Consider the following 27,896-nt stretch of genomic DNA (forward strand, 5'->3'; position numbering starts at 1 on the left):
TCAAGTTTGACACGTTGCCATGGCAACAATATTTCAGATATCAATATCACCTCACCAGTTTTACATCGGCCGTGTTTTGAAATTATTCTGAAGAAGTTTGAAGCAAATTGGGTAAAAATAAGATGATGAATTAAAAGCATTTTGAAAATGACACACTTCCTGATGCCAGTTGGTGGCGCTATAACTTTGACTCCTAATACTCACATGTATGCGATCGGCATCATACACCAAAAAAAACCCCTGAAGTTTGATCAAAATCAGACAATGCATGTGTATGTTATTAGACACTTCCTGTTTCTCATTTCTCGCCATAACTTCATCGCCTTGCCACGAGCAAACCGTTCGAGATATCAAAAATCTCTTCGCAATTTAGCATCCCCCATGTCTTGAGATCATGTTCACCGAGTTTGGTGGCAATCGGTTGGAAATCCTCAGACAAGTATATCAAATTCCAGAGCATGCACTTTTTACACAGCCCTGAATAGCCAACTTCCTGTTGGGCGGAGCCTATGACATGCAGTGCAAAAGTTGTTCGGCTCAATGAGATCTATATGTGTACCAAGTTTCATATGAAAATGTGCAAGCATGTGTGAGCTATACATCAAGTTTTCTGACTGTGTTCCAGGGGGCGCTGTAGAGCCCCTGTGCCACGCCCAGGTCCCAGCCTCTAGGGCCCTGCGCCTTACTGGCTTGGGCCCTAATAATAATTATTATTATTATAAAACGATTAAGTTTCCAAAAGTAAGAATAAACTACGAATCTTATAAAAAGTAAGTCATCCTATATTAAAATCACTTGCTATGGCAACTAATAAAAAGTTTAGTATCACGAAATTCTTGCAAAACTTTAAAAAACATTATTGAAAGAAAAATTGGACGTTTCATATCATAATAAAATAAATTATTACACGATTATAGTCTCCGGTCTGAAAAGACCTGCATGTGATTTGGCATTTCTTTATATTTACAGTTTACTAAAACTGCTCAAATGTGCCATTAATGTACTGACACAAAAATATAAATATAACTGATGTAAATGACAAAAACAAAGTTTAAGGCTGATGTCTCTATCCATTTTCACAGAAGCAAAGCAGCAGATGTTATAAATAAAAACAGTTAACAATGTTACTGAATAGAATATATTAAAAACCGTTATTGCACGACATAGGCCTATGCTTAGGCTAAACAGTCAAAACAGTCGGAGATGCGTTTATACATTTTTTTTTTCTATTTTTACGCATTAGTAGTAAATCAAGACTTCGCAAGTTCTCTTGTAAAATAATAAAAAAAAAACATGGAATAAACTGTGTACAGAAAGCGAGTAAAGAACTCTCAACATTAGGATACTAAAAAGCAAGTTCTCTTGTAAAATAAAATAATAAAAAAACAACATGAATAAACTGTGTACAGTAAGCGAGTAAAGAGCTCTCAACCTTAGGCTGCTAAAAAGGTCCGTTTAATCTCGCAAATACTGCCGTTAATAAAAAACCTGACTACACTGCACAATTAATCTCTTACACGGCATCTTTGTTGTTTATGATGAATTCTGTGTTTTTATTATTATTGCAGCTTAGATGTTCAAATAGCTGCAGTACTCAGACTTTGCCACAAGGAAAAGTGCGTACACCTGCTAAGACCCTGACGTGGCGGTTAAGTACTTTTCCACATCAAAGACCGTTTTTATAAATATGAACGTTGCCGTGGATTTTAGCGTACGCACATTCTAAGATCAAATCTGTGCGTACGCTTAACAATGTTATTGAATAGAATATATTAAAACTGTTATTGCACGACAGGCCTATTCTTATAGGCTACACAGACAAAACAGTCGAGATGCGTTTATGCATTTTTTTTCTATTTTATGCATTAGTAGTAAATCAAGACTTTGCAAGTTCTCTTGTAAAATAAAATAATAAAAAAACAACATGAATAAACTGTGTACAGTAAGCGAGTAAAGAGCTCTCAACCTTAGGCTGCTAAAAAGGTCCGTTTAATCTCGCAAATACTGCCGTTAATAAAAAACCTGACTACACTGCACAATTAATCTCTTACACGGCATCTTTGTTGTTTATGATGAATTCTGTGTTTTTATTATTATTGCAGCTTAGATGTTCAAATAGCTGCAGTACTCAGACTTTGCCACAAGGAGAAGTGCGTATGCCTGCTCAGACCCTGACGTTTATAAATATGAACGCTGCCGTGGATTTCAGCGTACGCACACTCTACGATCAAATCTGTGTGTACGCACATTTTATAAATGAGGCCCCAGATGTCACGAAAGTCACAACATTTTTAGGTTTTGGCTGTTTGAACTTACTGGAATGATTTATTTATTTTTTGTTACTGAAGTAAAATAAATATTAAATATAACATAAAAATAAGCATATTTTACATAAAAAATATGGTACTTTTAGAGATAAATTTAAAAAATCACAAAAAAATGTAATAAATTGATAGTTTTTATTTTATTGAAGATATGATGATATGACATTTATTTGTTTTTAAAAAAAGGAATCATACCTGAGACCTTTGTGCCCAAATTTGTCCACGAAGGACCAATATATCCAGTATATCCTGACAGTAGTTTTTTACACACAAAAAGAGAGAGAGAGAGAGTTTGTGCTGGCACAAGCTGTTAGCAAATCTGGCCCTGGGTCACCTTTACAATTCAAATACACACGACATTTTTCAATACAGTTGCTCTTTAAATGAAGTGTTTCATGCAGAAGGAAAGAATACAAATATTCTTCTCTACAAATATTACATAACATTTAAAAAGAGGAAGATCTCAGAGGAAGTGCAATCCTTGGCTGTTTTCAAACAGATTCATGTGAAAATAGCAAGATGATGGCAGGATTTAGGAGTCCACATACTCATACTCTTATAAGTATCACAGTTTAGGTTCTTCAGAAATGTTTGTTCATTTTAAGCAGCTAAACTATGTCATGGTAGTCTGTAGTTATACTATAGAAAACCTTTATGTACAGTTGTGCTCAAAAGTATTCATGGTATTCAGTATACCATACTCAATAGTATGGTAAATATGATCAAAGAAGGCTGTGAAAATTAATCTGTATCATCAATCCTTTAGATATTTTATTTAAAAAAATTACTAAAATCTAAAATCTTTCATCGGAGAATAAGAATTTAAAATGGGAGAGAAATCTCATTATGAAATAAATGTTTTTCTTTAATACACATTGGTCATAATTAATCATACCCTTTTATCCAATACTTTTTGCAACCTCTTTTTGCCAAGAGAACAGCTCTGAGTTTTCTCCTCTAATGCCTGAAGAGTTTAGAGAGCATCTGACAGGAGATCAGAGACCATTCCTTCACACAGAATCTCTCCAGATCCTTCAGCTTCACAGCTGCATGCTGGTGCTTCTCCTCATCTTCTACAGGCTTCAGCTCAGGGAACTGGGTTGACCAAGGCAGAAGCTTGCTTTTGTTCTCAGTGACCCATTTTTGTGTTGATTCTGATGTTTGTTTGTGGATCATTGTCCTGTTGGAAGATCCAGCCATGGCCCATTATAAGATTTCTAGCATGAACAGTCAGTTTTTAATTTTTTATCCATTGGTATTTTATAGAATCCATTATGCCATCTATCTGAACAAGATATCCAGGAAAAAGCCCACAACATTAAAGATCCAGCAGTATATTTCATTGTTCACATGGGGTACTTTTTTATCCCTGTGTGCACCAAGCCCATCTTGAGTGTTTGCTGCTAAAAAGCTCATTTGTTTAGTTTCATCTGACCATTGAACCCAGTCCCATTTAAGGTTCCAGTCGTTTCTAGCAAATACATATGCTGGAGTTTGTTTTTGGATGAGAGCGTTTTGTTTTCTAGTTTTTTCTTGAAACCCTCCCAAACAACATTGTATGTTTTAGGCTTTCTGACCCCAAGACTGAACTATTTTCTGCAGTTCTCCAGCTGTGATCCACTCAAACTCTCCTCACCGTGCATTAGGACCATATACACACACGTCCTCTTACTGTATTAGAGAAAAATATTTATTTCATTATGTGATTTTCTCCCACTTTCACTTTCTTTTTTACTTAAAGGTTAGATTTGTTTTTAATTTTGAATGAAAGATCAAGTGGATAAACAATGCAGATTTATTTTCACAGCCTTCTTTGATCATATTTACCAAGGGTATGAATAATTTTGAGCACAACTGTAGATACATTAAAAAAATCCTAGCGATGCTTTTCTTATGGTTGCATGGTTGAGAATGACAAATGCAACAATTTTCAGTTTTAGTTGTACATGTACCTCAATGAGTTTGTGTGTCTGTGGCTGTTTCTTATTAATTACAACAGAGTGGAACACAAGGTCCCAGTACAGAGGAGTGAAGCCTGCTAGAAAACACTTACAAGGACATTTGATAAGATGATCAGTTTATTTGTTGGCTTAAACTTGTCTAATAGTTGAATTTAGTTAATTAAAAATGTCAGGAGTTCATGTTATCATTTAACCAAAACAAACAAACCATTGAAACCCAGTTTACACCCAATGACTGTGTTAAAACAAACATGTAATTTTTTGCTCTATTATTTCCTGTATTTACGACAGCTGGTTGTATAATCTCTTCGATTCCTTCATTAATAAGGATTTACGCAATGCTCTGCAGAAACAGGTAAGGAATTTAGGCTGTATAAATGCCTTCTATACTACCTGCTAAACGAGTACTGAGATGCAATGTAAGACATACCGGAGTTTCACACACAATCTATCTGCTGTTTCAGATCTGCCCTTTAGTGACTGCTTCTATTGCTGAGATGAACAAAACCCTGAAAACATTAAATGGTGATATGATAAATCAATATTTATTCATTATTGGTATTGCAGGATTTGTATAAAAATCCGTTTTTGAATTTTTGATATATTTCTCTTGTTGTCTCTTCAGTTTTAGCCAAAGTAGATCAATATGCTGAACTTGAATACTCCATGGTGGAGTCTCCTGTCATTTCTAATGCTATGATTGACTTGGGTTTAAAGGTAATCTTAATCACTATCATGTGTGATATTTCCCTGAAACCTGAAAACCTAATTTTATAGCTGAATTACATGTCTTTCACATTTTATAGGGTGAATTCTTCAACATTGGACAACACGAGGAACCCCCTTTCTCCCCAAGACCATTCTTATTGCCATCTCAGGACACGAATATGCTGTACATTGGAGTTTCTGCCTTCTCCATCAACTCAGCAGGCTTTGTGTACCACAGAGCTGGTGCCCTCCGCCTCTACATCACCGATGGCATGGTGAGACACCAATCAAATCAGTCACTCAGATCTGCATGTTCAATAGATGTGCAATAGATGTCTTCTTGAAAGATTTGCAGGAAGTGATTTCCATGAATTTGGCATACAAGAGTACAGTTTAAGTCATAAATTCAAGGACAAACATACATGAGTTGAATGAGCCAGAACACTGTAATCACTGCTAAAAATGAACTATATATATGTGCGTGCGAGTGCGTGCGTGCGTCAAGTCTTTATTTATGTAGCGCTTTTAACAATACAGATTGTGTCAAAGCAACTGTACAGCATTAATTAGGAAAATAGTGTGTCAAGCATTGCAATAATCTAACATTTCTGCATTTGACATTGAGAGCATAGGTCGTAATTTAGATATATTTTTGAGAGAAAAATGCAGTTTTACAAATGCTAGAAAGGTGGCGTTCTAAGGAAAGATTGCTATCAAATAGCACACCTAGGTTCCTAACTGATGATGAAGAATTGGCAGAGCAGCCATCAAGTGTTAGACAGTGTTCTAGGTTATTACATGCAGAGTTTTTAGGACCTATAATTAACACCTCTGTTTTTTTCAGAATTTAGCAGTAAGAAATTACTCGTCATCCAGTTTTTAATATCGACTATGCATTCCGCTAGTTTTTCAAATTGTGAGTGTGTGTGTGCGCGTGAGTGTGTGCGTTTGTGAGCGAGTGTGTGTGTGTAAAAAGTAAAAAGGTAATTATTGCTATCAATTAAGACACTACTAAAAGTAAAAAAAAAAATGTTTGCCTAGATATCTGAAATAGTCTTCGCAACTAGTTAAAATAGCACTACTGATATCACAAATAATATTTTAACTCGTAAAATACGTCATCGAATACTTCCTCATTCATTGTTAAAAAACAGCTTTCGGCTTGAACACTAGATATGTGTGGCACAGAAATGTCTCTTTTATCTGACTGCCAGTGGTCTGTGTATCTTGCTGTGTTGCTGATATCAAGAACTCACAGTTATGCCGGGTTCACAACGCAAGTCTTCAGATCTGCTCTTCTCACACTGCATGCCTGTCGGGTACACTATCTAGTTGCTGGTGTGTGCAAACTACACTACGGGTCAGCGACAGGTCACACATCACACAACTTCTCGATAGAAAGAATCTCTAACATCTCTGCCTTGTCTATAAACTATGTTTCACAACCAAATGCATGCAAGAATTGATTTGGTAAATAACATAAGATCACACGAGAGACAGATGTTCTCACGTGAAAATTGATTTATTCCTGTCAAACATGGTAGCCTGCAAAAAGCGGGCGATCCAAGTGGTCTGTCGAATGATTTGCAGAGGAAAAAACACAACAAAGAAGAATATGAAGGAGAGAATGCTTGCTAATTATTTGTTGCAGGTCTATTATGACTCCTCCCCCTGACCTTTCCCTTGCCCTGTGTCATGACTTATTAGCAACTTATGTGTTTTTCTTTTTTCTCACAAGCACAGTTGTGACTTATGAGTGTAACTATTATTTTAACCATGCAGCTAACATTTTATAAATGACTTTGAAATCCTGCAGTTTCGGGGCATGTGAGTTCCTGAACATGATTGACAGGATGGGCTTAGCCTTAAAAGCATGGATTTCGTGTCCTTTAAGGGCACTGAAATTGGGCATTTTCCATTAATTAACTGAATTAAAAGTGCCATCATTTAGAATTAGACCAAATAGCATTTGTGGCAGCCCAAAGCTGATTGAAAAGTGAATATGTTGCTGTGTCTTCATTATAGTTCTGACATGTTCAAACCAAAAGCATGAAAGTGTGAAAAAAGCTAATTGTCAGTCAATTCAGACAAGCGATTAGTCACTATTAATAGTTACATGAACATGCACGATTGCTGACGTAGAACACTTTGACAACCCCAAAGCTGCTGTTTCCATGTTTGGCTTTAATGTTTGAGGAAACAAGATCTTAGTCAGTCGGCACATTCTCCCTCACTGAAGTGCAGTGTTTTCTACAAGAGATCGGCTTGTGACAGGATTTTGATGCTTGTAGCAACGTCGTCCAGCTCATACGTTCATACGTTCTTTCTGTCATTAGCTGGTGATCACAGCACAGGCTCTGGCAGCAACTTTTCAGTGATGCTCACTGGATTGTCTGGCATCTCCTGGACTGGCCAGATGAAGAATGATCTACTGGTCTGTTCTTCATGGAAAGGCAGCTGAGAGCAGCAACTTTTAAAATTTACCATCTGTTTTTTGCAGATTCCCTCTGGTTCTCTGAATCGTCTGAACACAAAGACATTTGGAAAATTCATTCCTCAGGTATGAAAACAAACAGCCATGTTCAGTCATTCAATTCAAGACACAAAAGACAAGTCAACTAGACATATTTTTCAGATTGCGAAAATGTCTCCTGGTCTGATGATGAAGCTGTTGGTCGAGACAGTGAAGGAGCCCATCATTACATTAGAACCGAACAACATGACTGTTCAGGCCAGCAGTAAAGTGACCGCTTACGCTATTCAGCCCAACAGCATACTGTCGCCACTCTTTGTCCTCAAACTGGTAAGTCACACCAGGAAGAAGAAGAAGTGTCACAAATGAGGTTTAAATGAGGTCTGATTTGTTTTAATGGATTTCCCCTTCAACTAACAGGAGGCCAGTGTCAGTGCTCACATATATGTGACTGGGCTCAAACTGGCAGGACATGTGACCCTTAACAAGTACGTTTTGGAGCCATAAATAGTCTATATGTATACAGCTAGATGTGAGTTTGTGTTCATAAATTCTTAAAGGACTGATACACACGGTATTATTTTCTTAAACAGAATTGATATGAGCCTAGCAGAAAGCTATGTGGGACCGTTCCAGGTAAGAAGAAACTAGGAAAAGTGTTCAAAACTCATCTGAAAGCAATAATTCAGAATCTCATCATAAAATTGAAATCAACAGGTGAAATCTCTCGAGGATATTTTCACAACAGTCGTGAAGGATGTCATCATTCCCAAGGTTAATGGTAAGGATTTTTTCTTCTTACTGGCATAAGAAGAGTGAAAACTGAAGTTCTTGGAGTTCAGTTTGTTGTTATTTACTCGTGGACTTGTTGCACTCTCAGCTGGTGTAAAGGAGGGTTATCCACTTCCTGCCATTGGAAAGATGCAGCTTGTAAAAAGTCAACTCCAAGTTTTGAAGGTAAGCTTACATTTATATTAGTGAGATACTATTTTATATAGGGGCTGTGTAATATGTTGTCATAATTATAATAATAATAATAATAATTTTACATAATATAGTAATATATATATATGTAATAATTTTGTTATGTTTTCCCCCACAGGACTACTTGTTGATTGGAACTGATGTTAAATTTACAGGATAAGCGACATCCAGCGTCGACTGCTCTTCTCTCTCTTCATCGATCTCTCGTGTCCTCCTCGTGTTCTCCTCGCGTTCCCTGCTTACCTCTCCCCAGCTCCTGGAATCCACCCATCTCCATTAACTCAATAATGCATTAGTTACACCTTTTAGCCATTATTTACAACTTAAGAAGCCACATATTATTTTTGTGTAGTGTAGTGTTCTGTAAGTTAACTGAACAATATTCTAGTAATTATGTTTAATTACTGCTGGTTTGCAATTATACATTGCTGTACTTGCCACATAAGTAAATAATTAAGTATTTAGACACAAATTAAGTAATTAGACACAAAATATTGATTTGAGTTGAAATATTTGAACGCAAAGCTTCCGTGAAGACAGCAGTTGCGAGCAAGCAGCTAGTTCAAACTAGACGGACATTTAAGGGATACGGTGCAGTCATACACTTATTACACAACATTACACCACATAAATAACTATAGCAATAAAAGATATTGATTTAAGACAAAACTGTTTTCAAATCTTACCAGTTTGCTGCGTTTGTATGAGATGAGAGAGCAAGTCCGTGATACCAGGATGACATAATTAAATAATTGTACACACAATATTGAATTGAAGTTTAATATTTTATTAGCTAACCAAACACAAAGCTTCCACCAAGAAAAAACTGTTCATAGCAAGAGTATAGCGCAGACTGCAGTTACCCGGATGAGCCTGTGTCATCAGCTTTTACCGGGTGTTATCGAGGGATAACAGACCTCGGACTGACCAATCAGAATCAAGTATTCCACAGAGCCACGTAATCACGACTATTTAACCCCCTCTCCTAAAGTCATTTACAGTAATCATTAAAGAATAACGCTGTTTTTCAATTACTGTTTATGCTGACTTCATTTTCAAATGAATATATAATGAAATACAGATAACTGGACAACAAATGCAGCAAGTTAAACGACCCATGTATAGGTCACAAAATAAAGACACAATTACAGAATTTTTAATAATTCATACATTTTTTATGTAAATAATAATTTACACTTTTATAAAAAGTTTTATGCTGGTTGAACAAATAATGTTGTAGTTACAAATGAAACTGCAAACAACATCCTTTGACAGAATATGCCATATATTGTTTAACACACACACACAAAATAAATGAAAAAAAAAAAAAAAAAATTTCAAAATTTTTCATCATTGAAAAAAAAATGATGCTTACCTTTCAAGGTGAGAGTTAGAAACACTACTCACAAACAGCAAAGAACACAGAGTAATAAGAATACTAGAGAACTCACTCCAAAACAGTCTCCAAGCAGAAAAGAACAGTGAAATTGGAGACCTTTAAAAGAACAAACAAGCAAGCAAAGGTTTGCTTTAAACAAGCAAATTCCCCAGACATTAAGCATCAGCCTTGCCTCATTATAGCTAAGCTGCACGAGTAGGAGCTCGTTATTTTGTTTAATTTCTTCTATTTTTTGCTTTGTAGTAGTAGACATCATTGCATTGCACCTTTTGTCAAAATCAAGAAGAGTTTCCTTTTGTTCATGTTTTATCTCTTGGTAAAACCCAGGATCTGCAGTTAGTTCCTCTGTCCAGCCCATGTCGATGGAAGATTGCAGACATTTTTCTCACTTTTCTGAACATCTTCAGTACCTCTTTGTAGTATTTAATAACAACTTCTGCTTTCTGGCTGCACAAAAAAAAGTAAATGGACTAAATAAACATTGAAATAAACGTTTAATGAGAAAAGGCTAAACGGAGTCTTGAGTTCCTTGCCACGGTCATCTCTGGCTGCATGTTGTGACTATATCTCCCCATCATGTCCTAGTAAGATGATATTTACATAAATAAAGATCAAAGCTGATGCTAATGTATACGTTTCTCAGACTTCATACTTGTTTACTTTTCGTAAGAAAAGAGATAGGAACATGCTTAAGAAAAGTTTTTGAGAATACAAAAATATTCTTTTTTATGTTAGAAAATAAGAAGAGAATGGCAGTTCAGAAGAATTTTATGAATTTCTGTTTTGTGAATCTGGTCATATTTGATACATTTAACGTGATTTTCTCAAAATGAAGGGGAACATTTTTTACTATACTGAAAGGTCCTTTACTTGCTAAAAAGTATAAACTCTGAGTAAGACAACAGAAGGCATGTAGTAGACTGTGTACAGCAGGAGATTCAGCAAAGTGTGGATCATTTAGAGGCCTTAGACGTCAAATGTGATACAGCAGGATTCATCACATAGCATGCACCGTTTGTGAACACAGGTTGAATATTTGTAGTTCATTTCAAGGATTTTGAAGCAATGATATTTCAGACATGTTTGTTGACACCTCAACTAAAAGGGTAAAAGGGTAGAAGCTAAAAAACAGCTGGGTCTTTGCTAGATAGAGTCATGCCAGAGATAGAAGGCAAACACTTGCATATATGTTGCACATATGAACATTTGTAGTATTTGTGCTATTTGTTTCCTTGGATTCTTTTGATCTAGTTATTGGACTTTAGAGATCCAAGATCCAATTATTAGCAACACTGTTCAAAGGCTACACGTGCAATTGTGAACAGCATTTAAATGGAGATGTGCCATTTCTAATAATAATCATGACTCTTACCTCGTCCAGTTCTGTGTTTCTCTCTACGGCTTTTCTTTTCCTCACTGGATGAACTGCTGTCATCTTCAGATGAGCTGCAGGAACTGCAATGGTTCCTTCATCTCTGTAGCTTTTAAACACAGATGATATAAAACCCATTCATTTTTCTAGCTTCATATAGGCCATGTTCACACAGAATACGGCATCATGATACGGCTGTCAGTCCTGTATTAATAGTTACATTCACACGCAGTCCAGTTATTTACGAGAGTGACAATCGCATTCTCAGAAAAGTCTGTCACGTCATACAGTGTGAGAGCTGCTCGGCGCTGCACAAATGTGTGTCTCCCGTGTGCTGCGGGGTTTCATGTGTGGCTTTGGTAGCGTACAGCAAGTGTTGGTTTTCCTCTCCACACATAAAAGTAGCTGACGGTTAGTGAAGATTTTCACTTTCCTACAGTCCAGTGTTCAAGACATACGGAGACTCAGCTGTGAGCAGAGCTGGGGAGGAACTGATTACATGTCATCTGGATTACATAATCAGATTCAAGAAATACTTCTAATTAGATTAAATTACACAGTAATAGACTCGTAATCAGACTACAGTTACTGTTTTATTGATCACATATTATTCACACAATAGCAATAGATTATTCATAAATTCCTCTTTTTCATCTTTTAAACGTTCCTTTCTAAAATAGCCTTCTGCTTACATACATTCAGAAAGACTTCAGTTTTGAGCACATTCACACAGAGATCAGTCACTGCTCAGATGTCTAATTACACAGAAACTGAGCATTTGACCACTGGACTTACAGAAATCATTTCAACATTTCGGTAACACTTTATTCAGAATAATAACTTTCATTTATAAATCATTAACAAACATTATATAATGCTTAACAGACCATTAGTTAATATATATATATATATTCACATAGCTAGAAACATGAGATACTGTTCTTGTTAATGTTTAATAATGAACTTACTAAACGTTACCTAATTATTAGCATATGATTATTTCATGTAAATTGAAATGCTTACAAATGTCATTAAACTTTCAGGTCATGTGATCTTCATTTGTTGGTCTTGTTTGTTGTGTAGACCTCTGTTTACACATCTTAACAAATCATCTATTAATCATTTGTTCATGTTTTTGCAGCAGCCAATCTAAAGTGCAAACTATTCATCATTTGCAAATGTTTATAAAAAAGCTGACGTTGTTGTGTACACAACGCTTTGAAACAATATGTATTGTGAAAAACACCATACAAATAAACTTGACTTGAATGACTGGAACTGAGGAAGAGTCACAGCATGTGTTATATGTCTGAGACAATGGGGAAGATGTGTTGTTGTCTGCCAACATCTGATCAAATTTTCCATTTTGTCATATCCTATAAAGAATGTTTTCACAAAAAAGATGACAACTGAAGTCTGCACAGATGTTCTACTAATAGCTCGAAAAACAGAAGTTGTATGGATCCAAGTGCAGCTTTATTTTAAAGCTAAATACAAAGAAACAAGGAACCAAGTCTTGCCAATATGCATACAGAACAGACCAAACAAGTACTGAAAATACGGGAGTGTGTATGTGGGAGTAATGATTGCAAGAAGCAAGAAACACCCGAAAACAATTAGAGAGAGAACTGTGAGGCAAGACCTAGCAAAACAAAGTTCAAACAAAAGACCAACTCAACACAAAAGATCAGAGTAACTAAAACATGATGAAGATAGGTGCATTGTTGAAGATGTAAAGTGGAAGCCATCTTCACATGGTGCTGTCCTGTCGAGCCAGAACATAGTCCCTTGGTTTCTGTGGCCTTTGGCATAAATGATATGCAAAAACACACACCACGAGCATAAAACAGGAGGATGCAGCAGCTCCCACCAACCACACAGACTCCGAGTCTAACGAGAGGAGGAGAAAGAAATTGAAGCAGACAATTTAAACATATCTAAATAGACATTTTAGACTTATCATTTACAGGTTCTCTCATTTTTCTTTTTCAATTTTAATGTGCAAAACAGTACACTGTGAAAGATAGGGTAGGCTATTTTTTTCTAGAAACATTTTTGTTATACTGGTTGAAAGTCTCTTCACATTCTGATAGCAATCAATAATTAAAGTGGTCCAAATAGGCTTAGGACCATAAAATGTTCTTGCAATCATTGTGTTCGGTCCGAGTGCTATGATAGGATGTCTATGTATTTGCATCCCTCCATGCAGCCAATAGTGAGAGTTTGGGGCGTGGCTACTGTAGCAGGTAGTGAACGTTACAGAAGTGAAAGATAAAATAGGAAGAAGACTTGTCAAAATACACAGAGACTGACGATGTTTACCCTTGTTTTACTCTGTTGTCTGTGTTGGAATGAAGGAATTTGATGGAATGTTTGGGTTTAGCGATCATCAACAATTACCCTCGCACACCTGTAGGTGATCGATAGGTGTGTAGGATAAACGACCAAAAACAGGTCCAACATCATTTGCTTTGATATATTAATATGTACAAATTTTGTCTAGTACAGGTCCTTTCGAACACCATAAAATTACAACAGCGTAACATTAGAAAAAGAAACTTGAATAAAAAAATACAATATATAGCAAAACTGATGGATTGTTTATATCGTCACAAAATGTAAACTATATTATCGGCCAACTGCTAAATGTGACTGTATGACATGAAGATAATAGCATAAAAACATTAACATCATGATTTTCTGTACAGCTGCTTTGAAGCAATGTTTATTGCGAAAACACACAATACACTGAAAATGCAGTGAGTGCGTTTACATGCACGTTCTTGACCGATTATGCTTAATAAGCCGACAAAGCACTTGGTCATATAAACGCGTTAACTCATTTTCCTTTATCAGAGTAAGGTCATAAACAGCTTAAGCATAAACCGATCATCACAGCTAGATTTTTGCCCCCTACGCCGATGTCACTCAGCATGTAAACGCATGAACCTGCTTTCTGTCAGTTTATTGAAGTGAGCATGTGTGAAATGTGACAAGAACGCGTCCTTACTGCGGATTTAAGCACATCCAGACAGAGCAAAGGAGGAAATAACCCACAAACTCAGATGCTTTCTTGACCCGAAGAATTATAAAAATGTGCTCTCATCTCGTGCAGCAGAAGTAGAAGTGGTTCAGTCAAAATGCTGCATCTTCAGAGGATTATATATTAAGTTTTCCGCTGACATGCTGAAATGCTCTTCTTCAGTTTTTAATGATTTAACATGACAACCGATATAACAAATGAAACGAACCTACTTTGGGACATTAAATGCGTTCACGCAATGTTGTAATTCCAAGATGACGAAACATGACGTTCTACTCAGAGCTGTTCCAAGTCCTCAGACTCTGAATTATGTGTTTCTATGGCAACTCTATCAACGCCATGGTGTTCACATTCTTGCAGAACTCATAATTACAACTTGTAATCGGGAATGTTCTGAGAGCTACGACTCGGACCACCTGACTGCCTCCAGATTCATTTAGACGCTGCCTCCGAGTAGAACGTCACGTGTTGTTATCTCAGAATTACGGTAATTACGACATAGTGTGAATGCAGCTAATATCCTAAAGTGAGTGATATGTGGCTGTTCATGTGACTAAAGCTGAATGAGGCGGCCTGCTCATGTAGAGTCAGCATACGTTTGCACGTCAACGATTGTACTAAATACTGAAGAGTTTTTCCTTTGTGTTTTTGAAAGGTTTCACATACAGATGATATCGCTGTCAAACTGATGCAAACCTGCATGCCAGGCCAGTACTTGGCAATGCCACTTTACCAGTGCATACACGCATTCCTATAGACTGACGTCACAGCATGACAACAACATTATCGTTTCCAAAAACACACTTTGCACTTTGAAACCTGTGTTCTAAAGGCTGCATCTGCAGGTGACCAAAATGTTGCTGTCCTGTAAATGAACAGCCAAAGCGCAAAAAGTTTTCTGATTTTAGTTGAAAATGGTGACATGTAAACACCCCCTAAATCAGCTTTTCACGAGTTCACCTGCCCATTCAGCCCTGCCAGGTAATGGTAAAACGAACTTGGCTTGCTGTCCGTGAAGGAGGCTCGAAACCCAAGGCTCGGCTTGAGCTCTGAGTAAGAAACCCCCCTATGATGATACGGTGTGGATGAAAGAGAAGGGATTTAAAGGAGGAGAAGGGGTGGTGGAGGGATGCCGGAAGAATAATCGCTTGGACGGAACAATATACGGTCGAAACAATGATTGGCAGGACTGGTTGATTAGGCTCCTCCCGAACCTGCGTTGTGAACCTCATTTATTTGGCTACTGATATGATCTCATGTGAGTTTAAATGATTTCAAATTAGCACTAAGAAAAGAAGCATACAGTAGCCCCTCTGGTCAACGGGTACCCACCTTCCAGTTTGATTTGAGTGACAACTTCCTGTTTCTGGTCTTTGTTTTGACATATGCACTTCAATTCTGTCCCATTGTCCTCTTCCAGGAGCTCGAGGATAACCAGCTGCACCTCCACATGCTTGCCTGAGATACTGAAAACACATCAACTCTGTGTGATGTTAAATTCCACATAGTGCTGAGTATTGGATGAAAGTATTCTCCGTTACTGTCAGGACTCTGGTCTCTCCAGTTCTTATCCTGTTCTTGCATTGTTTTTTGTTTCGCCTTATTCCGCATGACAGCCACACACAGCTGATCACTCGTTTCTCTTTTGCCTGCTCTCTCCTACTGAACTCTTGTCTCGCTATGCCTTGACTTTTTGTCTTTGTATTTTCGGATCTGTGTGTGCTAGAGCTCTCTGCCCAATCCCGTGTTGCCCTGTCTGAGGTTTGTCTTCGGACTGCTCTGCCCAGTGCTTGGACCCTCTGCTCTCTTGCCTCAGTCAAGTCCCTTGGTTCTGGTTGTCAACTTCCTGCCTGTGCCTGACCTTGCCCTTGGCTTTACTCTTTGGACCATCTGCCCTTTTCAGACTGCTTTCCTAGCTCTGACCTTTGCCTGGCCCCTGACCTTCCCTTCAGCCTCTACCAGTTCCTCCTCCGCCCCAGTACTCTGTGGACTGTTTTTGTGCTGCAAAGCCTGTTGGAGATCACTAAAAGTAATTTGAAAGTGTGTAAATGGCAAGAATGATATCAGACAGTATCAGACTGATGGACTGGCCATCTGTACATGGCGTTTCCCCCATCAGTGGTCTTACCAGCGTTCCCACGACCCTGCAGAAGACAAGCGATTTGGGGAATGGATGGGACTCAAGACCGGACTCGAAGTATAAATGTTCCATGAACATTACAAGACCAAGACCATAAAAATATGGTCTCGTCTCATCACGGTCATGGAGCATTTAGACTAGGCCTTGACTCTGACTTGCTGATAGTTCTTTGCTATTGTGTTTCTGGACTGGGGCACATTGTGTTTGCTGCAGAGATTTGCATGACAATGACGTGAAACCAGACTTCATTCATCCCAAAGGAAGGCACATTTACACTGAATCATTCAGACCCTCTTCTGGTCTCTGTCTCGACTCAGACTCAACCTAGCCTGGTCTCTGACTCAAATGACCATCCATCCATTCTCCAAACCACGTGTCCTGTGTACTGTAGGGTCATGGGGATGCTGGGGCCTATCCCAGCATCTCGGGCCACAGGCAGAGAATGGCCAGGTGGACACCGGTCCATATCAGGGACGACACACACTGACAGTCATAGTCTCACTCACACCTAAGGACTAGTTTTCAGTTCGCCTAACCTGCATGTCTTTGTGGGGATATACTGTTCTTCACAGACCGCTGTGTAGATGCTACAGCATAAAAGTATGAATCATTCTTTAGTTATATCTTATGCATAGCTGGTGCAACAAGCCCTGCCTGCCCACGGACTCACTTCTGCCTCACTATCGCTGCATTCTCACCAAAGTGTCTAGACCATTCGCTCATGTGCTCTGGACTGTTGACTGTCGCCTTTGACCTTTATTCACACACAATTTTCAAATGGATCAATGCAGGCATCAAGGTTACCTCTTATCTGTCTGAAAAGCACGTCCACCCAGGTAAGAGTTTTCCACTGATTGGTCATTAACCAGCCATGTCACATCTGTGGACTGAGCTAGTTGGTTTCCAACAGACACCATGCACTGCATCACCAAACGAGAGCCTGCAAGTTAACAGCACTGTTAAAGGTTGGTGAGTAACTGTCTGATAATCACTACAACAGTAAGTAAACAAACATGGGCCTCATTCACTCACTGTGGGAAGGTTCTTACAGAGAATTAATGATTCAGTACTTAAAATAATATAACATTTTTAAATGACCAATTCAGTCCACATAGGTGAGAGAGATGAGGTTGTGCAGGAAGCCCTTTATGGAGAATACTTGAATGCAATTCTTAGTGAATTCAATCGAATGTGAGCAATCAACATGTATGTTTGCTTTATGACTATTTATTATTAACTTCTGGGAAATTAAAGTCTAGGAAATTAAAGCTCATGCTCAAGTCCTCCATCATGCTGGACAAACCAAATCTGTTTACTGTCCTTTTACTCAAGGATTATATTAACTTGTTAACTTCAGTGTCTTCTGTATAGCCAGTTTTTTCACTGTCCATTATTGTGCTGTAAACCTGTCCCTGAAAGTTGTGTCCAATCCAAATGAAACTGGCTAAGCTGTACTTAATTTAATTTCAAATTAAGTACAGTACAGTTTATTAGTATTAAAGAATACTGTCATACGATAATATGGACAGTGTCATGCAATGTGTGACCTGCATATAAATATATCATCTAAAAATCTGACAATCAACCCCTGTAAATCAGTATTGTTAGCAGTGTAGACTCACCTAAATGACTTTCAATGAAGGATCCGTTTGCAGGAAAGACAATGTAAGGGAATGAATGACTCGATGCTGTGAGAAAACATTGTTAAATTACCAGGGAGTAGAATTCAAATGGTTGTTTTAATGTTTTAGATCAATATGTTGGTTAAATTATATATATTTTTAAAAAGCATCTCTGATACTTGCATGTGAAAGCACTGAGACTGTTAGAGGTGACCGCTTCTGATTCTGGGACTGAAAAAGAAAAGATGTCATCATTTGCTCAGCCATCGGACAGGTTTAGAAAGAAAGAGAAGCAGTGGCAGAACCGTCCGTATGACACAGCGTAGGGCATTTATTTACCTGACACTTGAACTCTCCAGGTCCTGCTCATATTATACTGGGTATTGTTGAAAATCACACTTAGCCTACACGTGTAGAAGCCCTCATCTTTCACAGAGATGTTTTTGATGGCCAGAATTATGCCTCTCTCGACTGTATACTGTCCTTTGCCGATAGGGAGAGCTGTGCTCTGAAAATCCTGTAAATTAATACATTTTAGAAACATTTTTGTCCTTTGAATTCAAATATGTATTTACATGTTTTCCACAATGTGCAGTGACCTACCTTGTACCACTTTGGATTTTCAGAGCTTTTGAAGTATTTCAAATGGGGACAGACGATGTCAGTATCTTCTCCTGCGCGTGCGGTGTAGGGCATTACAGTGATGTTGGGCTCCTCTTCCTCGTAGATCATTACTGTAATACTCCCAGTGAGGCAGAACGTGTCGCTCCTACGTGAGAAATGCATTACTAACTACATTCAGATCAGCATTCTAAGTTCTAAGAACTTCATCACTGTTGACCCATCCTTAAACCTACCCATACTACCAAACCTGTCCCTAACCTCACCCGTATCCCACCTCAATAGCAGCAAAAGTGTTTTACAATACAATATGAACACAATAAGTACTTTTTTGATGTAAGTACATAGTAGTTAAGGCCACTTAATGTAAAGTGTGACCTTAAAATCTGACATGAACTGTCCTGTAAATGTTGTTTGTATGCTCAAAAGTGTTAAAAAGCTTATATTTCAGGCTAGTCCAGCCAATGCGCATGCGCAGCTCTAAAATGTGTCTCAGGACGCTGACTGTTTCTATGGCAACTGGAGCTTCTAATGGCAGCTGCAGTGAAGTGATGACTTTATTCATTAGTGATTGGCTCATTTATTTAGAAGGCAGGACTTATTCTGCCATACTGCATGTAGCACCTTCTCCCATTCATAGTAATGTGAGTGCACTGTCTTGGTATTTCCGTAGTCCCGGGGGGGCCGAGTGCCCCGTGTCAACTAGCTTGACCCCCCTAAATTTGGAATTGTATCACACCAAACAATTTTGGGTGTAATGCTCAGTTTGTCCTTTGGGTGGCAGTAATGAAATAAAGTAATTCATTGTGCCATAACATTTATGTCAAGAGGAAATTATTGAAAAGCCAGAACGCATGCAGAGACCGCGTGCTTCAGAGAGAAGGAGCTTCACATATTCGTCAGAGCTACACCAAAAAAAAGATACAGGTAACGAAAATATTTAATTTCTGTCATGTTCACGCAGTGAGAAATGCTGTTAAGCTATCCAAGTGTCCGCTGTTGCTTATATTAGACGTTATAAAACTACAGATCAAGCAATCATGACTTTGCAAACTTAGCAAAGAGTCAGTAGCTACCAGAGAACAGATGTAACACGTTAAAGAAATTTAGATTTCAATATTTAATTTATATTGTCTGGTTTTGCCCTACATTGATTGCTTGCCTTTTTATTAGGTGATATGAAGCAGACGCGACTGTGCAAAGACAAAATCTGGTAATGGAACCTTCATTTGAGATGAACTTGTTATAGCTCACTTCTAGAGATTGCAGTGATAGATGACAAGGTGAAGAAATACTGAACGAGTAATACTGAAAGTAGGTTAAGATGAATTTTAAAAGTGTGCCTCCTAAAAGAAGCACAAGTGGCCCCTGCCACGTTTATTATCTGCATTAATAACATCAAAACATTCATGAGATACATAACTCATATAAATATAAACCATACTTTAAGTGCAAGAGTGGGTTAATATTTCACTCCAAAACCAAAAGGTAGAAAAAAGTCATTTAGACCTTCATTTCACTTTTTTTCTACCTTTGATTTAGGAGTGAAATTTATGAAATATTAACATTTCTATTTAGTCTACTGTAATATGAAATGTATATTAAACACGATCAATGTTATTTCAGTGGTAAAGTATGTTTGTAAGTAAAGGTTTGGTGGATTTAAAGTGTGCTAGTACTCAGGTTTTGGAGGAGAATGTCGGTCTGTGAGCTCTGACCTGAAGATGTAGGTGTAGGTTCCAGAGTCTGAGGGGTGAGACGGGAGGAGCAGGATCCTGCGCTCGGTCAGCATCACCCCATCACGCCTCTCGCTCCTCAGGCTGCTGTGACGGACGTGGAAGCTCGAGCTGCGGTCCACTCGCAGTCTCCTGTAATTAATCGCATCTTCAAGAAAAGGGAATCTGATGATAACCGCTTCGCCTTGAACTCGATAATCTGGGATCTCTGGACCCACAAGCACACAACTGTCTGAACCAACAACCACAAGAGCTTGTTAATCAACAAACAGTAGTATGGTAGCACGGTATCACAATCACAGTTTACTGACTCAGGCTATTCAGGTGTAGGTGAGCGGGATTTCACCAAGTACAACATGTTCCTGGAACATCATTCCAATCAACCAATCAGAATTGAGAGATAACTTTTCAGGAAATGTCAGTTTTAGGCTTAAAATCAGGATTAGGTGCTTCTACACCCTTGTTACTCAGCTATCATTTCCCTCTGATTTTAGGAATAAATTATGGGTAAGGTTAGGTTTAGGGGTGGGGATTGGGTTAAGTCTATTTTTGGACAGTAATGTTGATCCAGGAACATGTCTTACTTGATGTACATGTGCTTCACGCTTTCCTCTCAATAACAACACAGCAGTTAAGAAAGAATCTGATCATTCGGCTCTCCAGTCAAGTCACATCACGTTTATTAATATAGACATTCATTTATATAAGACTTTATACAACAGCTTTACAGCATCGTTCATGAAAAATCACATTCGATCACTTCCGATCCTGATTATAACTTCAGTTTCTACTATAAAGCAGCTCTCCGGTGTGTTCATGTTATCACTCGCAGACTGAACTGAAGAAATGAACCAGAGGAGATTTCCACCAATGGTAAGTTCACTGTGGCCAGCCAATTTGAGCTCCCAAAACCAACTTCATTTTGACCTGATTTTCTCTGAGATGACGTCACACCCGATCATTCTTCAATTTCGATACTTTTAGCAATGATTAGCATTGGGAGTGAAGTGGAAAACATGATTCCTCTCCTGTCAGATAGTGTAGGGTGTTTTGGTAAGATGTACCGTAGCAGTTCATCCATTCTCCAGGCCGCAGGGATGCTGGAGCCTATCCTAGAGTCTCAGAGCTGGACCGATGGACAGTCCATAAGAACACAGGACACTTCACACTCCATCTGCTCTTGGACTCGTGACTGGCTTTGCTGTGAGGGCGAACTCATGTTTGCCAGGGGAAATAGTCCTGCAGTAGTCTGTCTTCTTTGGTTCTTGCCGTGCTGGCTGTCAGTAGGGCTGCTGAGGAAAGGTCAGTTCAATTCCTCAAGTCAATTCTATTCTAAAGGTGGCAGTCCAGGAAAGCAAGTCCTCAGAAGCGCAGTGCTAATGCTCATCTGGTACTGGCAGCAGCTCTGGATGGAAGGCCTGCTGGGAAAGCGAGGTTTCTGCTGGTAGAGCGGTCAGTGAGCCAGCGGGGGCCAGTGTAATGACGGGACACTCTACCCTCAAAAACCACCGTTCTTTGGATGAACGACTGAAGAATTTATTATATTGATGTACTGAATTATTAATTTGCTGCACCAAAAACGCTAATCCAAACATTGATTGTTCACATCAATCACACGAATTAATCTTGGACATCATGACTGACAAAAGAAATCGAGATGAAGTTTATTTAAAACAATAGCATTCTAATGATTTGCTGAATCAATCTCTTCTTCATCTCTCAAGTCGAGTGTATCGGAATGATTTAATATTAGACTAATAAGGGTGCTTTCACACCTGGCTCGTTGTTTGGGAACCTGGCATGTTTCCCCCCTTAGCTCAGTTCGTTTGGGCATATGTGAACACGGCAATCGCGCTCGGATCCGCGCCAAAACAATCGGTCCGAGATCGCCTCAACGAGGTGGTCTCGGCTCGATTGGAAACGAACTCTGGAGCGGTTCGGTTGTAGTGAGAAAGCAATCCGATCCAACGGACCAACGAACCAGGCTATATCACAATGTATGATGGGTAATTACGTAAGTTCTGTGAAAAGCATTAGCTTTGTTGTTTTGCTAATACTTCAAAATGAACCTGTGAATGTCTGTGGGTGAGCACGTCTTCGCCGTTCAAAATCAAAGTGCACTTTTTAATTTTATAATGACATCTTATTGCTCTTCTTCCTAGTAGGTGCATTTTAAAAATGTTTTCCCGATGAATCCTGGACTCCTGCTCAAAGTGATAAATTAATATAAGGACAGCTACAAAACAACAATAAGCCCGCGAAGCTGCTATCGTTGCATCCTGACGGATGACATGCGTGACATCTGAGTGGAATCCCGGAAAATAACCCGTGGAACTTTGACCAATGAGACAACAGTTTACTCGCGCGTGACTTGTATTAACAAATTAACAAATGTAGTATTAACACCTGTTTTCACAGCTGTAGATCGATTGCTTTGCTCCGAAACAGGGATTAAAATTATTACAATGTTGCTTTTTATTCTTGGAGCGGTTCGCTTTCACACAGCAGTGTTTCTAAACAGACCAAATTTGTTAATACAAGTCACGCGCGAGTAAACTGTTCTCTCATTGGTCTATTTCTTCACGCAACATACGAAAATACAAGCAAAGTGTTTTGCTATGACTAAAAAACATGCCCATGGAGGTAAATCAGACACCGCAGGTCACATTTGGTCAGTTAAGACGCACTACAAAAGCAGCAGAATGCAAGCACATATGTTTTTAAATAATGTGTTAAAATAATCGACTGAAATCAGTCTTGAAGTCTTTGATTGTATAGGAGCAGTTGACATGAAATTTCAAGCAGTGAAATCCTGTATCATAATTATTCATGCATTTTTAGGACTCTGAATAGAGAGGAATGCGTGGAAAGTGGTCCTGTGCACGGACTTCATATATGGCTATGGAATAATATTCTGTAGTGTTGCATAAACTCATCCTTACCCTTCAGAGGCAGCGCAGAGGTCAGGAATAATCTCAGGGAAAACATGACAATGCATGTGCTGAAATCAAAGAGACACTAGCAGGAAAGAGCACACGACATGAGCATCAACACATTTATCTACATCTCTGCTCTCCTAAACACCCTAATAAATGAGAAGAGTGATTTTAGGCAGAAATCAGAGAACTCTATATTCATAAAGTGCGTCTCTGAACTCAACACAGCTCTGCAGCATTCAGTGGTGTCCCACAATATTATATATAACAAACATGTATCAAGTATCCATCCACTTGTATTCATTATGTATGGCAGAATAAAACTATTGTATATGGAATGTCAGTGCACTGGCTCTCACCTGCCTACTGATGATCATGATGAAGATGATGATGATGATGAGTGAATCTGTGAAGAGCTTGCTGGCAGAAGTAGAGCCCACGGGACATGAGCAGCATTCAGCCGTTCTCTGTGTTTCTGTCTCTTATGGACAGCTCCCATTCACACCACGCTTCCTCATCAATACGTGGAAATTCCACATTTCCAAATCAGTCCAGCTCTCCTCTGAACAGCACATGCAGAGAAACACAGAGCTTCACACGGAACATCTTATGATAGGACACATGATGACTTGTGTGCAAGCAAACATACCAAACGGTCTACAGGCTGTTAAACAGATTACACATTGTGTATTTGACCGTATAGTAAGCTTTGAGCACAAAGTGTAGCTGTTCTTCATTTCTTTGTGTGCTTTGTGTGACGCAATCATGTTCTAAAGCAAATGCCTGTGTTTGTACATTTTGGAAAAAAAGAGGAAACTGATGACTCACTGGTAGTTCCCCTACAGACCTCTAAGATATATATATATATATATATATATATGTATACACACACAGATGTGGTACTGGAGATTCAGCTGAAGCGTGCCGGTGGTAGTCCCCGTGTTCTCTTTCAGTAACCACTACATAAATCAGTCATGCTCAGTCATTTTTAACAGCAGCACTGCCTATTAAAGATTATTCATCAACACGCATGGCATTAGTCACCTGCCCTTATTTTCTGATGTTGTAACCTCACACAAGTGTAATGTATATTCTTGGGCACTCGAGCTATTCTTTCTCACTCTCTTATTAAGACAGAGAGGAGATTGCATGTGCTGGGATTTCTTCCAAAAGAAAGGTCACGGTCTTCTTGCCCCATCTCTGTGGTTAGTTTCGACCACTAAATGCTCATATTGTCATATTAGTCAGAGTTAATTGTTACTGTGCAGGACATAAACTAGAGTTGTGAATTGCATTATTTGCTCCTTAATTCTGCCACTTTGACATTTAATGAACTGAAAGACTGCACGAGAGTCTTTATATTATTTAGGCACTCCTAATGAACTACTGCTCCTAGAGAGAACTACACCTAATAGTTCACAAATAAACGTGTGTGTGTGTGTGTTTGAGTGAGTGTGTGTGTGTGTGATCTACACACAAACCATCTTCTGAAAGAGTGTTGAACGTCTGGCTCAAACACAGTGAAGAAGCAGAAACAAGCGATCCCGTATGTAAGCAAATGAATATGTAAAATTAAATACCACGATCATCAAATTTTTAATCTGATCAAAGATCAAAGTTTTGATCATCGATCTGAATCTGATCCAGACAGTCTTACAAAAATGTGATTTTCTCAGCTTTTTTAAATGAAACTTACCCATTCAAGTGTTGATTTAAAAAACAGTGGCAGGGAAAGAGCTAGAATGTAGCATATGCTGAATGCATGGCATATGTGAAAGCCAGTCTCTAGAAACTCCTAGTTTCCCGCAGTGCTGGTCAGGAATCACTTTTGCTGCGTCATGACTTTGGATAAGTGTCCAGTAAATGTAAAAATGAGCAACTCGTGAGGGGAATGATTCAATAACATCACGAGATTCACTGTAAGACTGTTTTCAGAATGCTGTGAATGAAGCTGATGCGTGTTCATTCTCCAGGAGATTTCTGAGATCTGTACATCGGAGAAGTTCAGTAATCAGAAGCATCACGAGTATGTGGTGTGTCCAGCAGCAGAGCATCTCATCTTCATGCACTGAGACAGATCTGCAGAAACCTTCCCAAACAGCAGAAATGCACTGGAACGACAGCGGAGTGAAGAAACATCATCTGCACCATCCCTTTACACACAGGGAAAGTAATACCGGCATCCCTCCTTAAAGTAAACCCAATTTATTTTCAAAGAAAAACAAAGGACCATCAGGAAAATACAGGACTTCCTGTCATATAGAGTGAGGACGAACGATACAGTGCCACGACTGAAAACAGAAGAACAGCTTCAGAGTCAAAGCAGCGCTGAGGAAACACCCGCTGCATTATTACCACCCATTAATCAAGAATTATGGCTGAAATAAAAAATAAACAAAACAATAATGAGCATTAGATTCACAAAACTTTGCTTGTTTAAACCTTTTTTCTTTTTTTCCAGCTGAATTTATCTCAGGTCACTAGATCAGGGCAAGAACTGAAACATCACAATGGCTAGCTGTGTTTAACTGTGTGAAGGACTGAGAAACTCTCAAAGTTAAAGCTTAAAGAAAGCGCCAAAGCAGTGCTCATTTCGTGGCTGTTTCTAAACACGTACGCTTCACTTTCAGTGTCTGCCACTGGCACGAATCACCTTCTTCTTATGACAAATCTCACTGAAAGTTCAACAGCTTCGCTGAAATCTTAAAATGATCTAATGCTAAATAACACAAGTAACAAATATAGAACTTATAGAACATATAAATCTATAGTGTGTGTGGGGAGAGATGAACTAAACAGAGAAAATACCTCCAGTAACCACAACACATTCACTCCAATCAGCAGATGTGTGTGTGAGTGTGTGTGTGTGAGAGTGTATGTGTGTGTGTGCATGTGTGTGTGAGTGTGAGTGTGTGTGTGTGCATGCGTGCGTGTATGTGTGTGCGTTTGTGCATGCATGTGTGTGTATGTGTGTGCGTCTGTGTGTGTGTGTGTGCATGCGTGCGTGTATGTGTGTGTGCACGTGTGTGTGCGTGTGTGTGTGGAAACTATAAAAACAGGAAGAGAAGACAGAACAGAAGAAGCGCTGTGTGGCGAGCGCTCATCCCTTTCATTTGGTTCAGCCGCTTCATTCCTCAGTCCTGCCTTTCATTAAATATACACAGTTCAGTTTCAAATCATAATAATCATAGTCCATGACCAAGACAGTCTTTCACATCTGACTGAAGGTAGTGTTTCCCTGACAGAGATCTTCACAGGGACCTCTACTCTGTTTGTGATGCTCTGCATTCACGCATCTCCAAAACAATTCACTTGTCAAGAGCACAGAAAAACGTCCAAAACAAATCGAATGTCAGGTTTATAACCATGTTTCTGCTCTGGATGTTGAGTGGACAGTTCAGTTTCAGTTTTCCGGCTCCAATGCATGAAATGCCAGAACAAGCTTTCACTCATGGTTTCTAAAAAACATGCTCTTCAAAACTTTAGGACGGGACACGTCTCAAGGCCAGCGGAGATGCTTGTTGAACTCATCGGACACATGACAGAAGAGAAAGAGGATAAGACTTCCGGGTGACGTCACATGACCATTAACTGACTTCATAAGACGCTCTGTTCAGAGCACATTGGGAACACTATCAGGAAATGTTTCAAGCTCTCAGCAATCCTCCACATTACTGGAACTACTCTGCTTAGTAAAAACAAGTAATAATAAAAAAAAACAAGCTAGAAATAAATACAAGCCATAAATAAAATTAAAAAAACATGACAAAACAAAGCCATTTTGTGTTTCACTATTGTCAGAACACTATTTGTGACAGCAGGATGTCAGCGTTCCTCTCAGCAGAGTCAGATTGTATTAAACTCTAGAGAAAGACATTTACACAGACTAGCAATAATACTGGAGATACTCGAGCCATTCCTTACGCAGCAGGCTCAGTTAGTGTGTTTGCTGGTTTCAGTCCTCCAGCGGGCTCGGGCCGTTCGTGTGGCCTGGCCTCAGCAGATCACGTCGAGAAACTCCATCAGCAGCTCAGACTCCTGCTTTACCAGCTGAGCAGGGAGGTGCGGCCCAGCGTCATGAAGTACACCTGACTCGAGCCTCCAGAACGCACAGACGCAAAGAAGACCTGCGGGAAACAAGCCAACAGAGACCTGTTAAAACCACAGCTAACTACTCACAGATCACTCATCATGTGAATCTACAGTCAGCTCCCATCAGAGGCAGCAGGGTCACCAAACCTCTCGAGAGCATGCTCTGTTACGCTCAGGCCATTCATCACTCCAGCATCCAAACACAGAAGCAATCAGATTTTGCAGAAAGAAAATTAAGCCGCTTTAGCACCTTTAAGATGTTATATACACAATTACATTGAAACGATAAATCGCATCCAAAATCAAAGTTACATAATATATTTGACTGTGTATATTTATATGTATATATAAATACACACACACACATGCATATATATATATACAGGGATTGAAATTAACTTTTTCACTCACCAGCCAATGTGGCTACTAAATTTTTAAGTTACCGGCCATTCATAACTTCTACTAGCCAAAAAAAAAAAAAAAAG

At 38.9% G+C, this 27,896-nt stretch overlaps 3 protein-coding genes across 7 annotated transcripts in view; 1 reads left to right on the plus strand and 2 right to left on the minus strand.

Annotated features, from left to right (window-relative positions):
* LOC107686983 (bactericidal permeability-increasing protein-like) overlaps nucleotides 1-8,778 on the plus strand; it is a 19,786-nt gene extending 11,008 nt beyond the window's left edge. The window contains exons 6-16 of the mRNA XM_016484114.1: nucleotides 4,577-4,640; nucleotides 4,750-4,810; nucleotides 4,911-5,002; nucleotides 5,092-5,268; nucleotides 7,494-7,553; nucleotides 7,629-7,796; nucleotides 7,887-7,954; nucleotides 8,060-8,102; nucleotides 8,184-8,247; nucleotides 8,347-8,423; nucleotides 8,569-8,778. Of these exons, the coding sequence (XP_016339600.1) occupies nucleotides 4,577-4,640; nucleotides 4,750-4,810; nucleotides 4,911-5,002; nucleotides 5,092-5,268; nucleotides 7,494-7,553; nucleotides 7,629-7,796; nucleotides 7,887-7,954; nucleotides 8,060-8,102; nucleotides 8,184-8,247; nucleotides 8,347-8,423; nucleotides 8,569-8,610 (916 nt within the window). The 3' untranslated portion in view covers nucleotides 8,611-8,778. The remainder of the gene's footprint in view (nucleotides 1-4,576; nucleotides 4,641-4,749; nucleotides 4,811-4,910; nucleotides 5,003-5,091; nucleotides 5,269-7,493; nucleotides 7,554-7,628; nucleotides 7,797-7,886; nucleotides 7,955-8,059; nucleotides 8,103-8,183; nucleotides 8,248-8,346; nucleotides 8,424-8,568) is intronic.
* Nucleotides 8,779-12,355: 3,577 nt separating this feature from the next.
* Nucleotides 12,356-24,946, minus strand: LOC107686976 (interleukin-1 receptor type 2-like). Of its 4 annotated transcripts, none has more exons than XM_016484104.1 (10): nucleotides 23,679-24,946; nucleotides 23,326-23,384; nucleotides 20,366-20,515; nucleotides 18,630-18,795; nucleotides 18,366-18,543; nucleotides 18,210-18,257; nucleotides 18,027-18,092; nucleotides 17,209-17,344; nucleotides 15,597-15,730; nucleotides 12,356-13,111 (listed from the first exon to the last, which is right to left on the minus strand). In XM_016484104.1, exons 1-10 carry the CDS (start codon nucleotides 23,694-23,696, stop codon nucleotides 12,972-12,974), a joined length of 1,095 nt encoding a protein of 364 aa, XP_016339590.1. In that variant the 5' UTR covers nucleotides 23,697-24,946; the 3' UTR covers nucleotides 12,356-12,971. The 4 variants fall into 4 exon arrangements, with proteins under 4 accessions (XP_016339590.1, XP_016339589.1, XP_016339591.1 ...); XM_016484103.1 differs by having other exon boundaries at nucleotides 20,366-20,615; XM_016484105.1 differs by having other exon boundaries at nucleotides 23,326-23,401.
* Nucleotides 24,947-26,989: 2,043 nt separating this feature from the next.
* The window catches only part of LOC107686975 (mitogen-activated protein kinase kinase kinase kinase 4), a 41,560-nt gene continuing 40,653 nt past the window's right edge, over nucleotides 26,990-27,896 (minus strand). For both annotated transcript variants that reach the window (XM_016484098.1, XM_016484097.1), the window contains one exon: nucleotides 26,990-27,446. In XM_016484098.1, the coding sequence (XP_016339584.1) occupies nucleotides 27,363-27,446 (84 nt within the window). In that variant the 3' untranslated portion in view covers nucleotides 26,990-27,362. The remainder of the gene's footprint in view (nucleotides 27,447-27,896) is intronic.

This window comes from Sinocyclocheilus anshuiensis, unplaced genomic scaffold (genome assembly GCF_001515605.1).
Source record: "Sinocyclocheilus anshuiensis isolate Anshui unplaced genomic scaffold, SAMN03320099.WGS_v1.1 scaffold1881, whole genome shotgun sequence".
Taxonomy (NCBI): domain Eukaryota; kingdom Metazoa; phylum Chordata; class Actinopteri; order Cypriniformes; family Cyprinidae; genus Sinocyclocheilus; species Sinocyclocheilus anshuiensis.

Excerpts from the sequence above, each read along its gene's own strand:
- LOC107686976 (XM_016484102.1), bottom strand. Across the intron at positions 18,258-18,365 it reads CTGGAGAGTTCAAGTGTCAG|TCCCAGAATCAGAAGCGGTC; the intron begins GTAAATAAATGC and ends TTTCTTTTTCAG. Across the intron at positions 17,345-18,026 it reads CTTCATTGAAAGTCATTTAG|GCTCTCGTTTGGTGATGCAG; the intron begins GTGAGTCTACAC and ends GTTAACTTGCAG.